A 24,133-nucleotide genomic window follows, 5' to 3' on the forward strand; every position below is an offset into this window, starting at 1 on the left:
GTGCTTTACATGAAAATAAAAAGATAAAACCTTAAATCTCACACCACACTGAGATTACCTAAGCAGACAATAAATCCATCTGTGGAACAAAAGATCTACAATGTTGGACCCCATTGACTTCCATTGAATCTTTTCGGTTCTGCAGAATAAAGTCAAACAGGTTGAGTAAATTAAGACTTTTTTTGGGGTGTAGACTATCCCTTTAAATTTCAGTCTCAGAAAATATATTCAAAAGAAGTGGGATATGCACAATTATAGACTATTTGTTTTTTTGGTCATTTGTTAAACTTGGTCACTGTATGCTTTCATTGCATGAAAGTAGCAACAGCTTCAAAATTAGGCTGGAAAAACATGAGGGTGAGTGCATTTTTATTACAGTATTTAACATTTCATCTACATATAACCTTGGTTGGTAAATCTTCCGCGCAGTTTAAAAGTAAATGATTATGTAGGAAAAAATGCATTGCAGTTTGCCAATTTCATGAAAAAATAAAAATGTATATTCATAAAGGCCTGTTCACACCAATCACACTTTGCTTCCACACCAATGAACTAATACTGTTTATTATAAGGGTCGAAAGACTCCAATAATATAGTTCATCAGTTTCGCTATCGTTACAGCTGCGGTGTGGACTTCCCTCTTCTAATTAGAGTGATAGAGTCCTTAGAGTGAACAAGCCTTTAAAGGTCATGAAAGTAAATATATTCTTTTAATTGCTAGATTTGCCAAATGCCAATGTCTTTAACAGTCTTTCTGTTAGATTCAATGAACCGTCAGGGGGTCTGGTGCTTCTGGCCCATTGGTATTTTGCATGGGAATTTGTGTTACTTGGCTGTCCTCGGATGCGGGGAAGACGACTGCAGGGACAATGACAAAAGCTGGCTGAAGATTGCTGGAACCAGACTGACCAGGGGAAAGAGGTCTGTCCGCACCCATCAAGCTCCACTCCTTGGGGTTGACAGATGAAAACTGGTAATTGGTCATTGTTTAAATCATCACCTCTAGGGCAGAGGTCACCAAATGTCAGTGGCTGCACCATTGATTTGTTGGACGTTGCGGTCACTGGCATGGGAATGGAAGGTCTGGCATGATACGGATGTAAATTTCAGGAGTGAAGTCATTGTAATGGTCTGGCTGAATGAAGGGATTATAGAACAGATAAACCAGTCCATATTCATAACCAAAACCCAGCTGACGTCGGCATCTTTCTCTCTGGATCATTCAAAAAAAAAAAAAAAAAAGCAAATTTTTTTTTTAATTTACAATTTAAATGTAATTTAATTGTAAACTAATTTAATATTAAAATATAAATAACGTATCTTAAATAGAATTAATTTGAAATAAAAAAAATGACATTCAATTTTATCAATTGTGAAACTAATGTAAAGGTGAACCCACTGGGAAGCCGAGGGTGATGCTTAATATGGCGACAAAAATGAGATTCTTCATTCTATTTTAGAAAAGAGATTTTATTTTGAATTTAATTCCTTTTAAATTTAAGTGTAAAAATTGACTAACTATAAATTGTTACCTTAAGATGTCAAGGACCTCCTCTAGTTTTGTACCTTCCTACACAGTTTTTAAATGCATTAAACCCTTGTTGAATTGAGGTCATTTTGTAGGTGGGGCCAAAGGTTTCCATGCAGCCAGTTTTCCATCATCTTCCTTCTCAAAATGTTGTGGTAAAGCTGATCATTTCACAATAGGTTTCTCAATTTACTTTAATCTTTCATAATATGTCAGGTACACAATGTGGTGCTGTGGCAAAAACTTATTTCTGCTGTACTTATATGGTAAACCATGTTATCGTCAGTAAGTGACCCATTAAATAAATACAGAATGATAGTTATGAAAACAGATGGCAAAGTTAATAAACTGCAACAAGACTTTATTTCAAAGAAACCAAGATGCTACAGCTGACATGGTGAAGCTAATCCACAGACGTTACTTCATTTTCCTAAAAACAGAACAAAGTGTGTTTATTTGCATGTACAAGATATGACACGATTTATCTCTTCTCACGTTAAAAGAATAGTTCACCCAAAATCACATTCTTCAGTCACCCACCCAAATATGGATTTCTTATTCTGTGGAGCACAAAAGAATGTTCACATGGTTTCCATATGAACGCATGTAACATTACGCAAGACAAAACTGAGATTGACAAAAGGGGTCCAGAGACTCGAGTCATTCCAAAACCTTCTGAAGCATTTTCACATCGAATAGTACACCATCTTTGCTAATTGTTTTCGTCAGCAACGACAGGGTAAAAAAAAAAAAAAAAGTCAAGTGGTTTTGGAATTAAAAGAGGGTGAGTAAATGACATTTAATTTTTGGGTAAATTAATTATTTAACGTCATCACCATTCTATTAGGGGTGTAACGCTACACAGAAGTCACGGTTCAGCACGTACCTTGATTTTGGGGTCACGGTTCGATACATTTACAGATGTGAAAAGTTCAATATTACCAGAGAAGGTCTAATAAGGGGAGAACTTCCACTCTCAGTAAACTTCCGGCTTCTGAACTGGTTGCAGTTCCACTCTGGTTCCATATGAGGGCGCTCACAGGACGAGTGCAGAATGAATGGAGGTCTATGGCGCTATACCCCTCAAAATCCACTTTTCTCAGGATATAATTTTTTGTCTAGTAATTTGAATGTTGTATTCGAAAAGAGATGCAAAGAAATTACACATTGCTGGGTGTTTGATTTTTAGAGTCACTTAGTTATTTGCTTTAAAAAGTCTTTTAAAATGTCAATGACGTCATACACATCGTACGACCAGAGATACTGCTTTATGGCAATCCTTCAGTCACTCTGGTGCTTTCGCGCTCTGCACTTTCTTTTCTCTCGAGGCATCGCCAACACAGCTGACACAGGTAAATACACGTGCTAGAAGAGTTTTTGTTAAAGACCATGCAGAAAATACACACACACAATGCCATCAAGCGGTATCTCTGGTTGTAATCAGTCCTTCACTGACCAATCAGCGTTCATTAGCAGAATTCTAGCGTGTTATGGGCAACAACAACTCAACCTGTAAGAAGGCTCAACTCAACCTGTCATTCAACTTTCGACCTATAACCCATGTTGAACTTGCAAAACCTACAATCAAATCTGAGATTTCTCAACGGCAATCGGGTGAAAGAGACAAATTTAGCCGTCTAGCTCCATAGACTCCCATTCATTTTGCACTCATGGGCGATCGCCCCCAGTGGAACTCTGGTGGAACTACAACCAAAATTCGGTACAATAGGACTAAATAGGGAGTGGGCAGGCTCTCCATAGTCCGTAGACGGGCTCTGATATTACACTTTTTCAAGAAATCACAGAAAGCGAGAAGGAGAAAAAAAATTAGGAGACAGCGACTGCACGCCTCCTTCTGTATTGGAGTGTGGATCACCTGTGACTAACTGTTTTTGTCATCTGACTGTATGCACCGAACCATGACTGTTCAGGATGAAAATATGTACCGTTACACCCCTACATTTTATTTCCTACCTCTGACGATTCTGTGTCTTTTCCTTTAGGTTTTTCTGAGGACGGCTTAGGTCTTCTCTCTATATCCTTCATGCCCGTTTCCTGCACATCCACAGCCTGTGCCGCTTGCCTAAACACACAAACATACTTTAATGCTCATTACCAATATGGTTTCAACCTTCTTGAGCAAATGAAAGCAAGCAGATTACAGTGTACCTCCGATTTGTGGCTTTTCTCTTCTGAATGATGCCGACGGCAACCCCCAGGACGACCACAGCGACACACAGTCCAGCCACCCCGTACAGAACCGGCCCCTGTGAGAACCCACCCGAAACATCCTGGCAGAGCTCTCCACCATAACCCGCCTCACAGACGCACACGGTCGCTCCGTTCTGGGTCGCACATTTACCGTTGCCGTTACACCGCGTAAAGCCACACAGCTCAGACTCCACGTTCTCTGGTATGACGTTCTCACTCAAACCTGGACGGAACGATTTAGGATTGATCTGAACGTTTTTATGTGCATCTTGGAGACCTGAGAAATCAAACAGAAGAGCAAACGAAGGGTTATTATAGTTAACTAGAACTGAAAAAAAAAAGTTACTTAAAATAAAAACCTAACTGAAATTAATTTTTCTATTTGAGAAACTTTAAGAAAAGAAAAAAAAAGAAAAAAATATAATAATAATAAATATATACACATTTTTTTTTTTTTAAATCATTACTTTCGCAATTCCATTTGGTGCAACTAGAGGTGTGCTTCACCTTTTAACTGGATCATATGCTGTGTATTCAAACACGCATACATCAGGGATGCTGACTTAAAGTGCATCATAAAACATTGCTGTGAAACAGTACTAACAAACCCTTTTCCTGACCATAAACTTTCAGCATCTCATTTTAATGTAGTTTAACTTGAACTAAAATAACTAAAAACATTAAACACACAAAATAACTATTACAAATGACAAAACTTCAACTAAAATTAAACTGAAAACAGAAAAATGATTAGAAAAATAAGTGTGCATAATGCACACTGTTAGTAAAGTCAACTTTTTCTCCCTAAAATACTTCAAAAATGTAAGCCAAAGGGTCGGGTTTGGTGATTCCTCACAGTTCTCATCAGAATGATCTGGGCAGTCCGCAACGCCGTTGCAGAACTTCTCCAGAGGTAGGCAGAGGTCTTCACTCAGGCAAGGTTTGGTGGCTTCAGGGCAGCGGGGGTCGGAGCTGCAGTCTTTGCCGTTGACCAGGCGGTGATCATGGGCACAATGGCACGTCATTCCTCCAGGGAACGCAAGACAGAGGTGACTGCAGCCTCCATTCCCATTAGAGCAGAGATTAGTGCCTGAAATATAAAAGAGAATAATTAATGCTCCATAATTTGCATGTTTTTGTTATGCCTTTAATGGACAGGACAGAGGAGAGACCGACAGGAGGGGAGAACGAGATCAGGAAACGACAGTCTGGACTCAAACCTGTCTCCATTAGAGCGACATGACTCTCTGCTACCACTGCATCACGGCTCTTACAATGCTCCACTGCCCACAGCTATCTTAAGTGAAGTTTCCAGGTTTGAAATGATTTCCTGCTCACCTTTTTGTCTCGACTTTGCGAATGCTTTCAGACTGACGATCTCTGTGTCCACTTCAAACCACAGCTTCCCCACATGCTCATCATCACTGAACCAACACTTAGTGGAGTCTAAACAACAATGGAGACTTGATCAGGTAAAAACCACCTTAAGCTGGTGTGATCTGGCTTTTCCCACAGGAAGAGCACAAAACTTCCCCGTGCAAATGTACCTTTTTTAGTAATCCAAACAAGCACTTTGTTAATCAAAGCAAATGCCGTCAAGCTGCCTTCTGTCTTTATTTCCTTGTATCCAGAACCATCTATGCCAACAGAACCAATTACTGCAAGACCTAGAGAAAAGTCCAGTATATGTCATTATATCAGCTCAAGATTTAAAACTAATACTTTTATTCAGCAACAGTGGGTACAAAGTTACAGTAAAGACGTTTACATTACAAATGATTTTTAGCTCAAATAAATGCTGTTCCTTTGAACACAAGTATCCTAAAAATGTATCATGGTTTCCACAAAAATATTATACAGCAATACGGTTTACAACATTGATAATAAATAATGTTTCTTGAGCAGCAAATCATCATATTAGAATGATTTCCAAAGGATCATGTGACACTGAAGACTGGAGTAATGATGCTGAAAATTCAGCTTTACCATATTCAAATAGAAAAGTTATTTTTAAATGTACCATTTCACAATATTAATGTTCTTACTGTATTTTTGATACAAAAAGCATACCAGTGTCAGCCCAGTACAGTTTATTCCCTTCATCCGTCAAGAGCAGTGAAGTTGGCCGGACTGAACTATTCCACACCACTGTCCTGTTCTGTCCATTCATATAGGCACACTCCACCCTGGTCACCTGACCTCCCTGGACTTTGTTTGAAAAGCAGAGGCGCCCACTGGGTGGGTCCAAAGCAATGGATTCAATGGCTCCGACACCGTCCTGCATCAACACACTGGTGTGTGTGCCGTCCGGTGAGGTGACCTGCAGGCCAGGCAGCTTCTCGCTGCTCCAGTACACATTCAGGGTGATCCAGTCCACGGCAAACACACGCAGAGGGTCTTTATGTAGCTGGAGAAGTTTCCCACGAGGCACCAGCATGTTGTCCTTCATCTTGAAGAGTCTCACGACGGCCTGACCACCATCAGACACGTACAGGGTCAGGTCACGCAGCACTAAATCTAACATGGTTGGCTTGTTCATGTTGGGAAGGGCTAAACGGCGATGTTCAGGCCACTTTTGTAGGTTCACGCCACTGTCTCTGTTCTGTAAATAGATCTGAGAGAAAGACAAACTGCGTTAATCAGTTTAATACACTTAACACTGCATAAGAGACTTTTAAAAGATGTATGAAGTGCTCCATCCATCCATCCATCCATCCATCCATCCATCCATCCATCCAATTCTTCACTTTAGATTACACCTCACCCATGTTAGCCAGCTAGATAACATATTGGTGACAAATGATCTCTTCCATTTTGTGACAAGCATCTGAGTGCAATGGATAATTGAAAAAGTTCCATCCATTGGTTAAGATGTTTTTGTGTTCCATGCACATTGTGTTCAGAATTATTAATTTAGAAAATAGATCAATTTCATGCCAACTTTAAGCTTTCAAGTCATAAAAATAATTATTAAAAAAACAGCAATGTCCTGAAAGGGGGGTTGATCAACCCTAGGTTGATTTTACTCCAAACAATCCCTTTAAATCATTACTTTCGCAATTCCGTTTGGTGCAACTAGAGGTGTGCTTCACCTTTGAACTGGATCACATGCTGTGTATTCAAACACGCATACATCGGGGACGCTGACTGAAAATCCATCATAAAACATTGCTGTCAAACACAGTACTAACGAACCCTTTTCCTGACCATATGCTAGAACCAAAGAGACCAGTTTCAATTGTCATTTGTCATTTTGACCATCATATTTTGACCTACTCAATGTATGAACATTGATGACTTCTAACATCTAATTTGAACCATCATGTTTTAACGGCAACACCTGTGTGACTGCAGCAGGAGAAAGAAACAGCAGGAAAGAGGAGTCTTTGGGTTTGGAGCAGGTGAGTCCATCTTCATCCAGCATCAAATGAGATGGACACTTGCAAACGGCCTTCAGCCCTGGTGCTAACACACACAGGTGAGAGCAGTGCTGGGAAGCACAGGGGTTAGAGACGCCCACTTGGAAAAGAGCATGAATGACCTGCAGAGGCACACAAGCACCAGTTACCCGATTTAAACTTCATTACATCCTACACATGCATGTTTCAAAGCAAGCAAGTATACACTTTACTGATCACAGTATTTAGAAATACTTGCCTTCAAACCGAATGGCTGTCCAGGACGTTTGAGCAGGACTTGGTGCTGTTTGCCCGTGGTTTTCTGAGCTCTCTGAATGGTTCCTCTTTTGGTATCAGACCAGTAGACCTTATCATTGAATACAGACACCGAGAACGGACTGGGAGTCTCCATCAGCTGCAAGATCTGCAAAATAATGGAAGATGGAGGGGGGAAATTATGTTTTTAAAAGATGCTGGAATCTAATTGATCATATCTTCAACTCCTAATGCCTTATTTTTCTTTCATTGAGGACCCATATCCATCCAGTGGTGGACAGTGCATACACTTCAAGTATCCGTTTATCAGACCATTTTTATTTGGGAAATTGTTACTTTATTTCACTACATTCCAAAGCATTTTATACTTACTACATTTCATAAAAATTATCATTTCTCATTTTGAACTCAAAATTGCCACTCCCTGAGACCAATGAACCTGTTGAATTGGTTCACAAATCACATTGAACGATTCACTCGCAAATACGACTGATCTGATTACAGCTGTTTTTGAATGAACTATTAAGATTCAACGATACAGTCAGAAGGAGCCAAGACATGGAATATTGTCGGATGCAGCTGATGGCGTGAAGAGTTACTAATGTCAAGTTTTAGTATTGATTATTGTAAATGAAAATCATATTTAGGTTATGACTTGAAATGCATGAATGTGGACATGTCTGCATTTCTCACCATCTGTAGCGGTATCACATAACTAGAATGTTTGCATAACATTCTTCAATGTTACAATGTTAATACATTTTGGCCCATGTGACGCATGTACATTTTATATATTTTTCCCTCAATTTTAAAATACTACTGTATATGGTATATTTAACTTATTTGCACACTAAAATTATCAGCATCTTCAACTACGTTTACTAATGTGAAATTGAAAAGGAGCATGTATACCTGAGTAAAAGTATAGATGCCCTAATGAAATATTACTTGAGTTGTGTACTTCATCCACCACTGTATCTAACAGACTAACACATGGATTGATGGACAGAAATGTTGATCCAGAAACAAGGTATGCAACTAAACACATTCAAGTACTAGCAAAGCATGTTAGAAGCTATTGTAGTATTTTGCCTTATACATTTTGTGAAATGCTACAGTTCTCAAACGGCCTGGTGGACATCCACTACCTTAATATCTCCTCCATCAATATTGGCTGATCCTATACACTTGAGTTTCTCATCTGTCCAGTAGATTCTGTGATGAATGGAGTCCACAGTCAGACTGACCGGCCACCGGAGAGAGTGACTGACCAGCACACGTCTGTCTGAGCCGTCCATTCCTGCTCTTTCTATCTGAGCCTCGTCCCCCGTTTCTGACCAGAACATTATTCTGAAAGGATGACAAATATCAGGGTCAGCTGAGCTTACATAAGACATTCAAAATCAGTGGTTCTCAAATACGAATAAATTCTATCCATCCATCTATCTATCTATCCAGGATGTCTTGTTGCTTGATGTTAATTGTCTGATTTAATAAAATGTGTTTGGTGAAAAAAAAAAAAGCTAACCAATAATGTGACACAAAAATGGTTATTCTAACCCTTTCTGTGGCAGGAGAGCGATGGAGCGAAGCTGCCCGAGATCTTCACCCAGGATCGTCACACGATCTGTGGTTTTGGCGGCATCATTTTCCAGTCCCACTGCATTGATCTGGCTGTTGACACTGTCGGCCCAGTAGAGGTTCCTCGCCACCCAGTCCACTGCCAGACTGTCTGCATTTATACCTGACAAAGATAGACACTTACATTCCCAATTCTGCGATGTCTGCGTACACATTTACACCTATTGTGCATTTCTGCAACATGACCTGTCGAGTCAGGTCAGGCATTAGCATAAATGTCAGAATTTAATGCCTCTGTTATTTCAGTTCAAATTATGTACTAATTAAGTTCTAAATTATGATATTTTTGTGCAAATAACCTTGACTAACACTAAGTGGATTTAAAGGGACAAAATGGTACGAATGTGGATGGATACTTTATTTTATTCCATCTCACATTTAACAGTTTTATGTACTATTATAGTATTTATTTCTATTTAGCTTTTATTTTATTTCAGTTTAGTATTTCAACTTCAACATATTTCAGTCAAATTAAAAAAAATTACCGTGTGAGTTTTTCCATCTAATACTTATAATTTTATTTCAGCTTTATTTCAGTTACCAAATAATAACAACTGACCTTTAATGATGGTTCCTTTGCTCTTCTGATCCAGTGACAGCCATTTTATGTTGTCAGTGTTGAGGTTGATCCAATACACTTTCTGCTGCTGCCAATCATAGTCGAGCGACAGGACAAAGCGCTTCTCTGACGAGAGGAGAACGTCCAGACTGGAGCTCCTCAGACCCAGCAGAAAGACCTCGGACTGCACAGACGCCAGCAGGTACGGCTCACCTGAGACAAGGGCAAAATTTAACTTGTGTAAAGAAAGGTGAATAAACGTACTTTGGGGTGCATGAGTGTGTCAAAGTTTGTCTGATTAATACGTGTGGGAAAGGCCACTAACACAGACTATGTTTGGAACAGCACTCTACCATATGTGTACACCAGGGCTTAAAGGCACACCTTAAGGAAAATGTGCTTTACTTCCATAGTATAGTTTCAGAATTTTTGTGTTGTCATTTTGTATTGAACACTGGAGCAACACATTTGGTGGGTTATGAAAAAAAAAAGTTATTTTAAAAAAAGTTGTGTTTTACACAATGTTCAAAACAAATCAAGTCAGCAAAGTTTGAACCGTTTTCTGTTTATTTTGATTATGTTCAATAAATATACAGTCATTAAAATGTTCATTTTAAAAATACAGGATGAAATGTCTTCAAAAAGTAAAGATTCTGAAAGCTTTGAAGATCAAATAAATGTAATGTTTTTTTAACCTCTTTGAAATGCTAAATAGCTTTATTTTTTTAGATAACTGAATGGCACTATTCAATTAAATATGCATGCAATTAGGTCATGTAAAAATGTAGTACTGTTAAACAGTACTGTTTAAAATGTTAGCTGCATAATGCTTACAGTCTTACACATTAAAAACAAAATATTGTGTATGCTGCTCAGTATGCATGCCATCCCCCCCCCTACATTTTTGCTCATAATATATATATATATATATACCTGTGACTTTGCAGCTGTGACCGTCAGGTTCCAGAACATAACCTTGACTGCAGAAGCACACAAATGAGCCCTGAGTGTTGTTACAGTAGTGTGAACAGAAGTCTGGACGGTCCACACACTCATCCACATCAACACACACCAGACCACCATCTACAGGCTTGTAGCCGATCCTGCACCAACAGCGCTATAGGAAGAAAATATAAAAACAGTGGAAGCAAGCAAAAAGCAGTTATCAATAAGAGGCCAAGCACCAAGAGCTTCGCCCTGATATTGACATGTTTGAGGACAGTGCCGCCAACTGGTCAACATTGATAAAATGCTTTTAATTTAAGCCTTTTAGATTCATTGGGTCGAGTACAATGAGATCTCTTTTTGTAAGATCATCCATATTATCTTTCTGCTTTTTAATTTCATTGAAACTTTCCTACCTAAATTTAGGTTATATGATCATTGCAACACCAAACAAAAATAATTTCAGTATGCATTTTATACCCCATTTGTGTAATATATTAACAAATCTGACTGTTGTCAATGGTTGTAAAAATTATTTAATCTACTTTAGAACCTAAAGGTTCCTAAACCTGTCAACACTACTTTTCAAAAGTTTTTTTTTTTTTTTTTAAATCACTTTATTTTTACGTAATTTTTATTTTATTCAGGAAGGATGCAGTAAATACATTAATAATGTTCAAAATTATTTTTCAAATGAATGGTTTTAACTTTTTATTCAAAGAATCCTGAAAAAAAAGTATCATGGTTTCCACAAAAACATTAAGAAAATTCAGCTTTGCCATAACAGGAATAAACAACATTTTAAAATATATTAAAATAGAAAACGTATTTATAATTCTTTAAATCATAATATTACTGTTTCCTGTATTTTGATCAAATAAATGCAGCCTCGGTGAGCATAAGAGACTCCAGACACATTAAAAACCTTACCGACCCCAAAATTTTGAACTGTAGTGCATGTCAATATTATTAGTCAAACTTTATGAGGCTGGTTTTAATATTAAAAAGTGTAATTTTATAACATTAGAACAGAAAGAGGAATACCGTCCCTGTAGGTGTGCTGTGACAGTCCTGAGCACACTTTGACTGTTCAGAGCATTTATCTTTCTGGCAGCTCCCGCCCTCATCAGAACCGTCCAGACAGTTAGTAACTCCGTTACAGAGCTGAGACGGGTCCACACACTCCGAACTACCACACTGGAACAGATGAGGAGGACAGGACACACTCGGACCTGTTAAAACACAGACAAGACGCTCATTAATGCAGATCAAGTCAAGTACTGATTTGACGACAAACTTGGCGGAAACCATTACAGTTTTTTATGAATAGATAGAATCCCATTGAAATGGTTTTAATTGTATGTAAAATTTGGAAATTGTCCCGTGGTGAGACTGTCCCAAAACTGTGAAATACAGGAAAGTATCAAAATGAAAACAATGTGGACAGAAATGCGATTTTCATACATGAATAAACATTATTCAATCAGGGTTTTCAAAAGTGATTGAATTATATTACGTTATCATTCAAAAGTTTGGGTTGTCAAATGTTTTCAAATAAATAAATAAAAAGTTACAAAAGATTTCCATTTCAAATGAATGTTCTTTTGAACTATTCAAAGAATCCTGATTTTTTTTTTCCTGCCGTTTCTGCAAAAATATTAATAAGCATAACAAATCAACATATATAATCAGCAGCAACAGCAAATCAGCATATTATAATTATTTCTGAAGGATCATGTGACTGAAGACTTGAGTAATGATGCTAAAAATGGAGTAAATTACATTTTTAAATATTAAAATGGAACAATATTGTGAAATATAAAATAACTTTTTACTGTATTTTTGATCAAATTTTATAAAAATTCTCAAAAACATTATAAAAATCTTACCAATCACAAACTTTTGAACGGTAGAGTATATTTCCTTAATTTTAGTCTATACAATCATCTCATAACTAATTCCTGAGAAGTGACTCACAAAATCCATTTCTAAATGACCTTTGCAACCCATTTTACTTCTGTAATATGGCATCAATTTGATCAATTGGGGATTGTTAAAAGCATCTATAACAGGAGGTTGGAGAACTGTTGTTCACACTTAGAACAGTAACGTGTATTGAATTAAACGGGGTCAATTGTGATTTCATGTTGACTAATTTCTAATGTTTAAAGTATTTGTGAATTCTCTTGCATTGGGGTCAAAGTTGGGTTCAGCCTGTTCAAGTTAGATAAAACTGTAGAAACTCACAACCAGATTCATCACTTCCATCCCTACAGTCTTCAGAGCGGTCACAGCGCCAGGCTTGTGGAATACACTGCGTGTTCGAGGAGCACGGCCACTGGAACTCCCCGCACTGCAATGGAGACTCCTTACAGTTCTGTCCCACATGGGAAAGTCAGTCATATGGGTTTACAACAACTAAATGAATCATGTTCCTTTAATAATGTGTATTTGGTATTTAACGCACACCTTCTCATCTGTGCCATCCTTGCAGTCCATCTCTCCGTCACACATCCACTCGTCCAGCAGACACTCCTGGCTCTTCGGACAGCGGCGTTTCGTGCTGCACGGCGGAGGTTTAGCGCAGTCCTCCTCGTCAGAATGATCTCTGCAGTCCGGGTGTCCATCGCAGCGCATGCCGACCGACAAGCACTGACCACTGCTGCATTGCCACTCCGCACTGCTGCAACTCTCCTCACCTACAGGACAGGGGATGGAAAATGTGCTTAAGTCAATGGGAGAAAAAAAGAAAAAAAAAGTCAATACTTTTTTCAGACTGTCTGTCTGTCATGGTGCGTTGTTGTCACGATCTGGTCCACAAAGGATGGCGATGAGAAGGGTATCTATTCAAATAGTAGAGTAACCTTTACTGAGTAGTCAAGCGAAGTAACCTTGTGTACTTGAACAAACACCAGACAAAGAGTGGAGAGAACTGAAGGTCTTTAATACACAGGCAAAAGAAGTCAACACAGAACAGGTGTGCTATCATTAGAAACACAATGAGTAACCATGACAACTAATAAATGGCACAAAACATGCAAACAAAGACAAGCAAACTAAACGTCCATAATGAAATAGTGAAAATAATTTAATTATAAAGAAAATTAATCGGATTTTTACTTCCGTGACCATGCTTTATTGTAAAACTGATCTCAGACTTGCAGAAACCATGCATAATGGAGCAGTGTTATTCTTATTTTTATATTATTAATTTACTATAGTATTTATTAATATTTTGAATTTGTTTTAATTTTTATATTTTGTTTTAATTTACTTAGTAATTTTATGTGCTTGTAAATTTTATTAGATTTTTTAAAGTGTATTTTCAAATTTACTTTTATTATATTTTCAGTTTTAGTTTAAACATTTTATTTCAGTTAGTTGCTAAGGCACATTTCGAGTTAAGATGAAATGTTAATCTAAAATGTACATTTTATTTAATTTAGCTTTATTGTATTTATTAATATTTTGAATTAGCTTTAAGTTTTATATTTTCAGCCTTTGCTGAAAATTTGCTTTTGTCATCGTTTTATTTTAATTTTTTATTATTATATATTCAGTTTTAGTTTAAACATTTTATTTCCGTTTGTTTAAACATTTCTAATTTCTATTTTTTAATTTAGCTTTATTTCAATGAGCGAAAATTGTCAATTGTATTAGTTAACACTGAAATGGACACTAAAAAGTAATCTTATGTTTCTATTCACAGCTAACCAAAGTTGCTTCCCTCAAGAAAGAGTGAATTTAAACTCCTACCACAGCTGGCCTCGTCGCTGCCGTCCGCACAGTCTGCGTCTCCATCACAGATGAAGGATTCTGGGATGCATCGGGTTTCGTCACAACGATGAGCGCAGCCCTCCTTAAAGCAGTCGACTTCATCTGAGCGATCCTGACACTGAGCCACACCGTCACACTTCTGCCGTTGCTCAATGCACTTCTTCCCATGAGCACACTGAAACTGACCTGAGGACAGATAGGCGGAATATTAAGTTAATGCTGAAGCAGAAATTGAGGACATTTTCTCAACATGTAAAAGTGCCTAAATGTGAGTATTGCTACTGTATGCGGTTTCCTCACCAGATTCACACTGCAAAGGGCACTCGTCTTCATCAGACCCGTCCTTACAGTCAACCTCGCCGTCACACACATGATTAAACAGCACACAGTCCGTCCCGTCTCTACATGGCCTAGAGCCGATAGAACAGCGCAGAGGTCCTTTAGTTGCAGGAGCGTTTGAGACTTCATCCTCCGCTGACTTTACTTCATTCTCAGTGTTGTCTTCATCATATTCATTAGGGTTAACATCTAAGACAAGAGGAAACAATTCTGACTTTCTTGCATTTGGGAAAAATCTGAATGGCAAGTTATAAAATCAGAATCGCAAGTTATAAAATCCGAAATGTGAGAGACTCGCAAGTACCAATTTTTTTTTTTTAAACGCGCAGCATTATTCAATGTTTTGACGTTATTTCCACTGAAACAGGAAGGCAGGGCGGGATATATCGAACAGCTCCTCCCCTTTTTTAAAATAGCCAATGGCGTTTCGTTTATAGCACAGTTCGGCCAGAGCCGTTGAGTTCGGCAAAGCCGCAGTTTCCTCCTAATCTCCTCCATATCGCTCTAAAATACAGCATACTGTGCAGATTAAAATGGGTCCGATATGTTTTGTGGTCTAATCCGACTCGAGCGTATGATCCGCTCTGTGGTATCATGTTTCTGGACCAGAGCTCACGGTGTGCTCTGAAGACCGGAGTTGACAGAACATTTATACCAAGCATTGTGAGCCCGCTGAACCTTATCTAAATCAGGTTGGATTCCTATCAGGTAAAATTACAAACAAATACTTAAAGGTCCCGTATTATGCCCCTTTTCACAAGATGTAAAATAAGTCTCTGATGTCCCCAGAGTGTGTATGTGAAGTTTCAGCTCAAAATACCCAACAGATCATTTTTTACAGCATGTTTAAATTGTCATTTTTTGGGGCTCAGAAAAACACGCTGTTTTAGTGTGTGCCCTTTAAATGCAAATAAGCTGCTGCTGGACGACCCAGGGGGCGGAGCTTCATGAGCTCGCGCTCAGTCTCTCAGGACAATTTCATCTCACGGAATGATGATAATATCAGAAACTCTCAGTAACGGTGTTCATTTCGAGTCGGACAATAATGCCTACAGAGTCAGAGTGCTGTATAGAGATGGAACAGGTATAGTTTAGTAGTTTAATTACGGTTATTATAACGTATTTGTCATCTGCTTGTATGTATCCATTATTTATTAATAGCCTACAAGTCTGCTGTTTCGGACCAGGTCCGAATGATGATCAAACATATACTGATGAGTTTAATAAAGTTTATTGTACATCACACAAAAGATGAAGCGTCAGTTTGACTTCAGAAAATCACTGTAAGAGCTGAGTAAACACAGTAAGTTATAAGAAGTGCGCAAGTACATAAACGAATTTCGGTAGAGTTGAGGGAGCATTCCTGTGGGCGGAGGTTAGTCAAAAAACTGTTCTACTGAGGTCATTAAGGAAGTAGAATTAAGGAAGTAGAGGGATGTAGTCCAAACGGGCCGTTCGATGTAGGCGACTTCTGTTAAATAAAATATCTCGCTTGGCATTGAACTTTGAGCTTTATAATTTTACAGATATTATTTATACTCTAACAACAACATTACACACGAACTAAAGTTTGAAACATGGGATCACGAAGAACGGGACCTTTAACATGTGCTCTAGTATGAGTCAACAACAAAATTGTACTTCTTTAAAGGCACACTATGCAAGATTTGTACCTTAATATAACAGCTTCGAAATCATTTCGATGGTAAACGAACTCGTAGTAGGGCAAACCATCCCGATAGCAAAGCAGGAGGGGGGACGCTGCTGGCAAAACCAGCAATGCAGGTTTGAGAGGCGGCGCCCCGACAAATCTCGCGAGAATCACGACATGCTTTACAGCACAACATATGAAGCAGCCTCTATGGAAGACACTAGCACGTGTTGCAGAGTCAACGAAGAAAGCGCAGTCGGAAGAGTGCAGAGACGGCTCTGCGTGAGTGGCATTTACGACAGTAACGTTAAATACAAGTACTCCACACAGCGACTCTAGGGGTCGCTGTTTGAGAAAAATGGAAACTGCATAGTGCGCCTTTAAAGCATGAAAAAGATTACATTTACATTGTCATTTAGCAGACGCTTTTATCCAAAGCAACTTACAAATTAGCAAGTCATCATGAAGAGGCAAAAACAATGCAAGATGTGCTCAAAATACAAAGTGCAGGCATTGCTCAGAGTAGCATAAGCCAGACAAGGGAGGATTAAGGGAAAAGGAAAGGAATTATTATTATTATTTATTTTTTTAGAGGTTAAGTGCTTGCGGATTAAAACAATAAGTACAACTTTTAATGTGACATTACAAAGTGCACTTTTTGTTAAGTCATGAAAGTGTACTCCAAGTACACTTAAGTGGTCTTTTCATTAATATATTATCTGCAAGAAGTTTATTTATTTTAGAAATATACTTGTATTGCGTCTGCACAACCAGTTCTTTTCCCACAAGTGTTACATTAAAATAACCAGTTATATCCATTGAGATTAATTGCCACTCTCCGAAGTAGGCAACGTAATGACATCATTTGACAAAAATATGCTGCTTTTGAAAATGTTTGTTGCATACGGTTTCACTAACATTTTATAATAGTATGCCATAATCAGTATGCTAGGCTCCATTCTGAGCCCATCAATGGTCAAAGCAGAGGATTTTACACTTCCTCTAGCATAGCTAGAATCCGGTAATACAGAAAACTCCTACCACAGCTGGCCTCGTCGCTGCCGTCCGCACAGTCTGCGTCTCCGTCACAGATGAAGGATTCTGGGATGCATCGGGTTTCGTCACAACGATGAGCGCAGCCCTCCTTAAAGCAGTCGACTTCATCTGAGCGATCCTGACACTGAGCCACACCGTCACACTTCTGCCGTTGCTCAATGCACTTCTTCCCATGAGCACACTGAAACTGACCTGAGGACAGATGGAATTATTACAATAAAAGCCTGCAATAAAAATGAATTGCTGTAATTTAATTACTTTTCCCTTGAAAAAGTAGAGTAAGGGATCTCTTCATTTTCTGTAATTTAGTTACATCTGATGTAATTGCATTGAATACTGGGACTACAACAATTATATCTATATGAATCTAAAAAGTGGTTATCAGACATTAACCAATTAATATGAGCACCAAGTCCAGAAATTATAATAAATTCTGCATTTCAGTTTGGTTTTATTTTATTATTATTGAGATAGTATTATAGTTATTTATTTGTTCCGTTTTTACTTAAAGTTTTAGTAAGTTTGTGGTGCAGTTCTCATTTTTATTAGTTTTTGGTATTTTTTCTCTTTTTTTCTAGCTTTTATTTTTATATATTTTAGTATATCAAGTTAAACTAAATGAAAATAAAAAATGTTGCCTTTGCAACTATAGTTGACATGTTTAAGTAAATGTTATGTTAAATAACACCAGCTCCATGCTGAATTGCTCTTTTAAAAACACACAGCTGATTAGAGATCCACCAGTACTAAATTTCTCCTCCGATACCGATATAGCAGATTATTCGGAATGATACGGATAGTTTGATTTTCTTAAAGGGTCGGTTGATTATGATTTCACTTTTTTAACTTTAGTTAGTGTGTAATGTTGCTGTTTGAGCATAAACAACATCTGCAAAGTTACAATGCTCAAAGTTCAAAGCAAAGGGAGATATTTGCTTGTAAAAAATTGCTTTTTAAGGACTACAACAAACGGCTGGTAGGGACTACACGACATTCCTCCCGGGTTAGTGACATCACCAACCCTAAAATTTACATAAACCCCGCCCACGGAACACGATTTATAGACATAGACAGTATATAAACTGGACACAGCGACCCCATAGGCTTCAACGGAGAGAAGTGAAGCAAATTAGAAGCCCTCACTTCCTGATGGCTGAGCGTACTGCGCAGACTCAAACTGAGCTTGACGACGTAGATGTGACGTGAGCAGCCTGCCTGACAGTTGTAAGTCTTCTAGTAGCTATGCCAAGCGAAATCTGAATCATTCCCTTCTGAATCTTGCAGAGACGGAGAGTGTGAGTAGGAGCTGTCCATGAGCTAGGAGCAGTAGCAACGTCATGACTCTCTATGGGCTTCTCCCTTGACTTTATGCCTCCACGTCCCCCCGATTGACTGCAAGCTTCTCTTCCTGTCTCTACGGTAATTTCCAGAGAGTCGCGTGGTTATGACGCAATCGTTAGCCTACTTTTACAAAAACTGCTTCTACGGGGCCATAACGTAAGATACAAGGTAATGGAGCCTTTTATACATTGTCGTGTTTCTTTAGAAATAAACAATGGACAAATGGAGTCTTTAAATGCCTCAGATGTAAAGTTATTCGCTGTCAAAGTATGCCAAAATGAATGGGAGTCAATGAGGTGCTAACAGCAGGTGAAGGCTTGTTAGCCAATGGCGGCTCCCGGGGTGGTACGGAAATCGAGCGCTCGATTACCCCCCTGTTTATAGATCATCAAGACAGAATATGCTCATCAATGACTAGAAGATAACTACACATAAGCTACATAAATTCATCAACTAACCATTCAGAAATGTCCTGTTGCTTCTACATGTTGTCACTTCTTGAGTCTCATTGTCTGACTCCGGTTTGAACATAAAAGGCTAAAAGTTGTTGAAATTTTCAGTGCATGACTGTGTGAGTGCAAGCTGTTGAAGCTCCGCCCTCTGTGCCGGGAGCAGCAGCTCATTTGCATTTAAAGGAACAGACACAAAACGGTGCGTTTTTGCTCACCCTCAAAAATGTACAATTTTAACATGCTATATTACAAATATCTGTGGGGTATTTTGAGCTAAAACTTCACATACACACTCTGGGGACATCAGAGACTTATTTTACATCTTGTGAAAAGGGCATTATACCACCCCTTTAAAGGAGCTGTATGTAAGAAATGTATTTCAATTAATCATAAAATGGCCCTGATATGTCACTAGACATTAAGAAATCATGTTCATTTCAAATACTTATATCACTGACAACAGTAGTACGGCCAGGATATTGTCATTTAAAAAGTGAAGTTGCAGCCCTCAACTGATGTTGATGTTGTCATGTTGTGTTTTGGCCTGAAGCGCCACCCTCCACCTATCTACCAATCACGAAATCAGTAGTGTTTCGGCATCCGGGTTGCCAGCTCTGCTCTAGTTACCACAGCTGCAGCTACAAACGTTCCTGCTGGATCCTGCAGCCTATCTGGCAACCTCGAGTCAGGGGGGAGGGGGAGGGGATACACCGCTCTACAGTAATTTGAAAGTGATTGCAGTACCAGTTTTGGCCACAATCTTACATACAGCTCCTTTAAAGAAAAAAAACCCCTTCGAACTAATGCTGTAAACCCAGTCATTTGGTACATTATAATATTAGAGGTTAAAATGTACAAGAGCCCAAACTATTATATTCAAATGCTATTTATTTTCAGATATAATAATTACACAAAAACTGAAACGTTTGAACAGCTACAACTCAGATGTGCAGTTTTCATTAACGCTTGTCTTTATGACATTTCAACACACAGCATGACTTGCAGTCTGACACGTTTTCCCACCCGCTTTTGATTGACAGGATATAATCGGCCCTGATCATCGGCTGTTTTTAAACAAACAGCGATAGAGAAAATAGTTGCTTTTATTAGCCGATACCGATTACTGGCCACTACATCGGTGCATGCATCCCTAATATTGATGCATGTTGTTATCATTTATTAACCCTGTATTCTGGAAATCAATTTGGGAGTCAAGTATTAATAAAAATGTATAAAAACGTACCCATGCTGCAGACAGATGCACATTCATCTTCATCAGAGCCATCAGCACAGTCATTCTCACCATCACACACATGGCTGTAGAGAACACACTCTGATCCGTCCTTACAGGGCTTGAAGCCCAATCTGCAGTGCAGGGGAACATGTTCAGAAGCCTCTGCAGCCACAACACATTCAGCTAGAGCAGAGACAGCACAACATTAGATCCTCAATACTGGAGTGCACTCATTTTACATTCTTATTTAAATCAACACAAAAGCATTACAACAAATACTATCAAGATGTACAAGTACAATGTATAGGCCTACATCATGGTAGTGTTTTGTTGGGAAGAAATGTGCTTAACATTCTGGTGCTCTTCGAGTGGCGGTCAAAATGAAATGCAGTAGTTATATCCAGAGCCATAGAGAGAAATCTCTCTATGGCTCTGGTTATATCCATTTATTCACTTTTTGAGCATAGACCTGAAAAATTACATTTCCAACTTAACTGTCGTAAATATTGGATGCTTTGGAGCACAGAGTTAAGTTTGGTCTCTTTTTAAAGGCGACACTTGGCAGATTATTGCTGAAGTGAAAAAAGTTTTTTAAAAAGCGAACTTAAAAGGTAGTGAATTTTACATTTGTTATGAAAAATGTCAAAAATACTATTTTCAAATTTTATATGAAATAAATATTGTTTCAAAAATAGTTTTTTTTTCTAAAACTGCAAGGAAAATCAAAGCCATAAATCCAAACAAGTTGTGTTCCAAATTTGAGCTTGATCAAAAAAAAAAAGAAAAAAGAGAGCATTCATTAAGATTGTTTAGCAAGTGCCAAAACCTTTACCAAGTTCCGTACCATTCCGATGAAGAAAAAGAAATTGGTCAAAAATAATTGAAGAGAGAAAAAAGAAAAGAAAAAATAATTATATATATATATATATATATATATATATATATATATATATATATATATAAATGTAAGTTCCAAAGTATTTAATTATTTATATGTTATTTTATATAACTTATTAAGATACTATCATTCTGAAATAAGTTAACCTAACTAAAGCACGTACCAATGAAACTGAAACGTTTGAAAATAAAGTGCTATATTCTGACAGGATAAATAGTCTAGTATTCGTTTGTAATTTAGTATGCAGTGACGTCATCGACACCTATTTGCTGCACCAGTTTCTCAATAGCTGAACGAGATAAATTAGCGGAGGAAAATATTACAGTTGGCTAAAGTTAAATGTGAGACTTTCATCTGACCTCTCAGAAGCAGAAAGATCCCTGAAGCCACATTCAGGAGCACAAATAAACACATGACTTCACTGCAGGGAAAAGCGAGTCAAACCGACTCAGCTCGAGATCTGACGCTTTATCGCGCGCGCAGCTGAGATCGATGCGGCTTTAATTGATCAGATGATTGACACATGAGTGATGATATCGGATTTAATAGGCTACTGAAAATACATTTAATAAACTGTGTAATTGAATTTATTTCTATAATATTTTTTTTTATTAGAGTTTAGAATACTAAAACGTCATAACTAATATTAACAATTTATTATTATTATTATTATTAGCAATTATTACTGAAATATTCATACAGTAATAACCAATACAATTAATATGGTAACTAAAATTTCATCATTTATTAAATTCCATAATTAAAGTTATGCTATTATTAATGTTAGGCTACTTCACAAATTCATTCATTAGTATAATTTTCATTGGTATTCTTCCATTTGTGTTATTAAAATAACTCAATTATTTTAATTATTTATAATTATATAATTTTATTTAGTTCATAATTAATATAAAAGTAAAGTTCATCGTGTCAGGTTGTTCCTTTGGCACTTTGGCACCACAGTGATTTTGCAGTTGGCATTCCCAGACACTAGAGAGCGATCTATCTTTCATAATCACGATCAAAAATGCCAACAGAAAGAAGAAACGCGCAATAATGTAGTAGCGTGAAATTATTTTGAACTTTGAACACAGCATAAACAGTTTCTCTTTACATGTTTTTGTAAAAGAATGTTAATGATGGACCGGAATATGGATAATTTTAGCACATTTATGGCTGTGGTGTCAGGTGTAACTTTGGTGTACCTCTTTCATTCAGTCTTTTACACTTCTCACATCTCCTTTAAAACTCGCACAGTCTTTGACTCCCGGAGACATTTGCCAGGTTCTGTTTACCTTATGACCAGAATCCTTCATGAATCTCTCCGCAAAAAACGAGGAAAAATGTGGAAAAACAAAGACACAAATGACGAGCTTGTTTTCACTTTGATCAACTGCAGGTAAGTTTGACACTTTAATTGAATGTATTGATTTAAGCCTATGATTACTAAGTAATTATGTATTTTTTTTAAGTTATCAAACTATTATTTATATTTTTTATATTATTTTATATATATATATTTTCAGACTAAATTATTGTATTTTAATAAACATCTGTCAAGCATTTTATATGTCATAATGTTAAAAAGCTTAATGAAACTAAGTAAACAAACCTGTAATCGTTTGGTCATCTGTAGGTATGATGCTGTGTCTTTGAGGAGGTTCTGCTGTGTTTCGGGTTACGGTTGGGACTATCCTGACAGTGTCTTCAGAGATGTTCCCTTGTGCTATCCCAAGTTTCTCTTTACCAGACTGCTCACCATGATTGTGTGCTCAGAGAGATTCAATCTAAGCCCTTTGGGTAAGATCGTATTTTTCAGCATGTGGGTTGAGCAAAAAAAAAAAAAATCAATTTCTATCATAATTTGGATTCAAACAGAAATAATCTAAGAATCAAATAAGATTCTACTGCATATATTTGTCCCAAAATCTTCTTGTCCAGTGTGAGTTTATTTTATTAATATAGGATTTATTTTACCTCTTTAAGATTTACAATACAATTCAAATTCTAATCATAATTCCAATAGAAATATATATATATATATATTTTTTTTTACGACAAATCATTCAGTGTGTAAATAAGTCAGAGATAATGTACAGTCAGCAAAATAAACAGCCATTTGGAATAATTGACCTCAGAAAGTCTAGTCCAATCTGAATCAGAGACTAGCTTTGTAGTAATATATATCTGATAATAAATGTCAATAATCCAGATCAAATATTACAAATACATTTTTTTAATGCTCAAGGTTCTTAACCAGAGAGATAAGCATGAATATCAGTGTGTTCATATGCATGACAATTAAATGTTTTTTTTGTGTCATTTTTATTAGTTTTTGTTTTAATATAGTCTTTATCCATTTTTATTTCAATTGTAGTTTTTTTGAGAAAACAACTAAATGAGAAATGTAAAAAAAACAAAAAAAACTTACACTTGTTTTTGCATTTCTTTTATTTCAAGTAATGAAAATGTTTTTTATGGTTTTCATTTGAGTTAACTCAGATAAGAATTACTTCTATTTCCTGCAGGTCTGTTGAGTGTCCGTGAGGTCTTGAGTCTGACCGAGCCCGTGGATGAGCTGAAGAGAGGGACGTTCTCCCTGCAGGCCAGAGTGCTGGAGTACAGGACCGTTAGTGCGGGAGTGGAGGTGGATCTCACTTTAACCGCATCCAGACATCAGCAGACCGTATGGACCACCACACTCACTCTACTTTCTCCAAACAATAAATTTAGGCCTGAGGCTCAGCCTGACTTAGAGATCACCCATGGTAAGGGACACAATGACACACAACGGACTCATATCAGTGGCTGTGAAAGCGTTTTACTC

The 24,133-nt window shown here is 37.5% G+C and overlaps 2 protein-coding genes across 3 annotated transcripts in view; one reads left to right on the forward strand and one right to left on the reverse strand.

The window, feature by feature from the left end:
* Window positions 1-1,860: 1,860 nt before the first annotated feature.
* lrp13 (low-density lipoprotein receptor related-protein 13) lies at window positions 1,861-21,720 on the reverse strand (the record flags this gene model as incomplete). Its single annotated transcript, XM_084114312.1, has 21 exons — window positions 1,861-1,958; window positions 3,503-3,611; window positions 3,698-4,016; window positions 4,596-4,829; window positions 5,078-5,185; window positions 5,287-5,406; window positions 5,810-6,353; window positions 7,080-7,280; window positions 7,397-7,561; window positions 8,562-8,763; window positions 8,974-9,157; window positions 9,614-9,826; window positions 10,547-10,730; window positions 11,603-11,790; window positions 12,806-12,935; window positions 13,028-13,257; window positions 14,315-14,521; window positions 14,636-14,863; window positions 17,367-17,573; window positions 20,418-20,591; window positions 21,666-21,720. The coding sequence occupies 21 exons, from the start codon at window positions 21,718-21,720 to the stop codon at window positions 1,932-1,934; spliced, it is 4,029 nt and encodes a 1,342-aa protein (XP_083970438.1). The 3' UTR covers window positions 1,861-1,931.
* A 593-nt stretch (window positions 21,721-22,313) lies between these two features.
* The window catches only part of LOC311082737 (uncharacterized protein), a 212,721-nt gene continuing 210,901 nt past the window's right edge, over window positions 22,314-24,133 (forward strand). Inside the window, exons 1-3 of one of the 2 annotated variants that reach the window (XR_014606155.1) lie at window positions 22,314-22,705; window positions 22,943-23,106; window positions 23,835-24,074. Coding sequence is in view for 1 of the 2 variants with exons in the window: in XM_084113795.1 (XP_083969921.1) it covers window positions 22,437-22,705; window positions 22,943-23,106; window positions 23,835-24,074 (673 nt within the window). In the remaining variant the exon portion in view is untranslated. The remainder of the gene's footprint in view (window positions 22,706-22,942; window positions 23,107-23,834; window positions 24,075-24,133) is intronic. The other variant, XM_084113795.1, reaches the window with a different exon arrangement.

Source organism: Abramis brama (assembly GCF_963993115.1).
Source record: "Abramis brama genome assembly, chromosome: 5".
In the NCBI taxonomy this organism is placed as follows: domain Eukaryota; kingdom Metazoa; phylum Chordata; class Actinopteri; order Cypriniformes; family Leuciscidae; genus Abramis; species Abramis brama.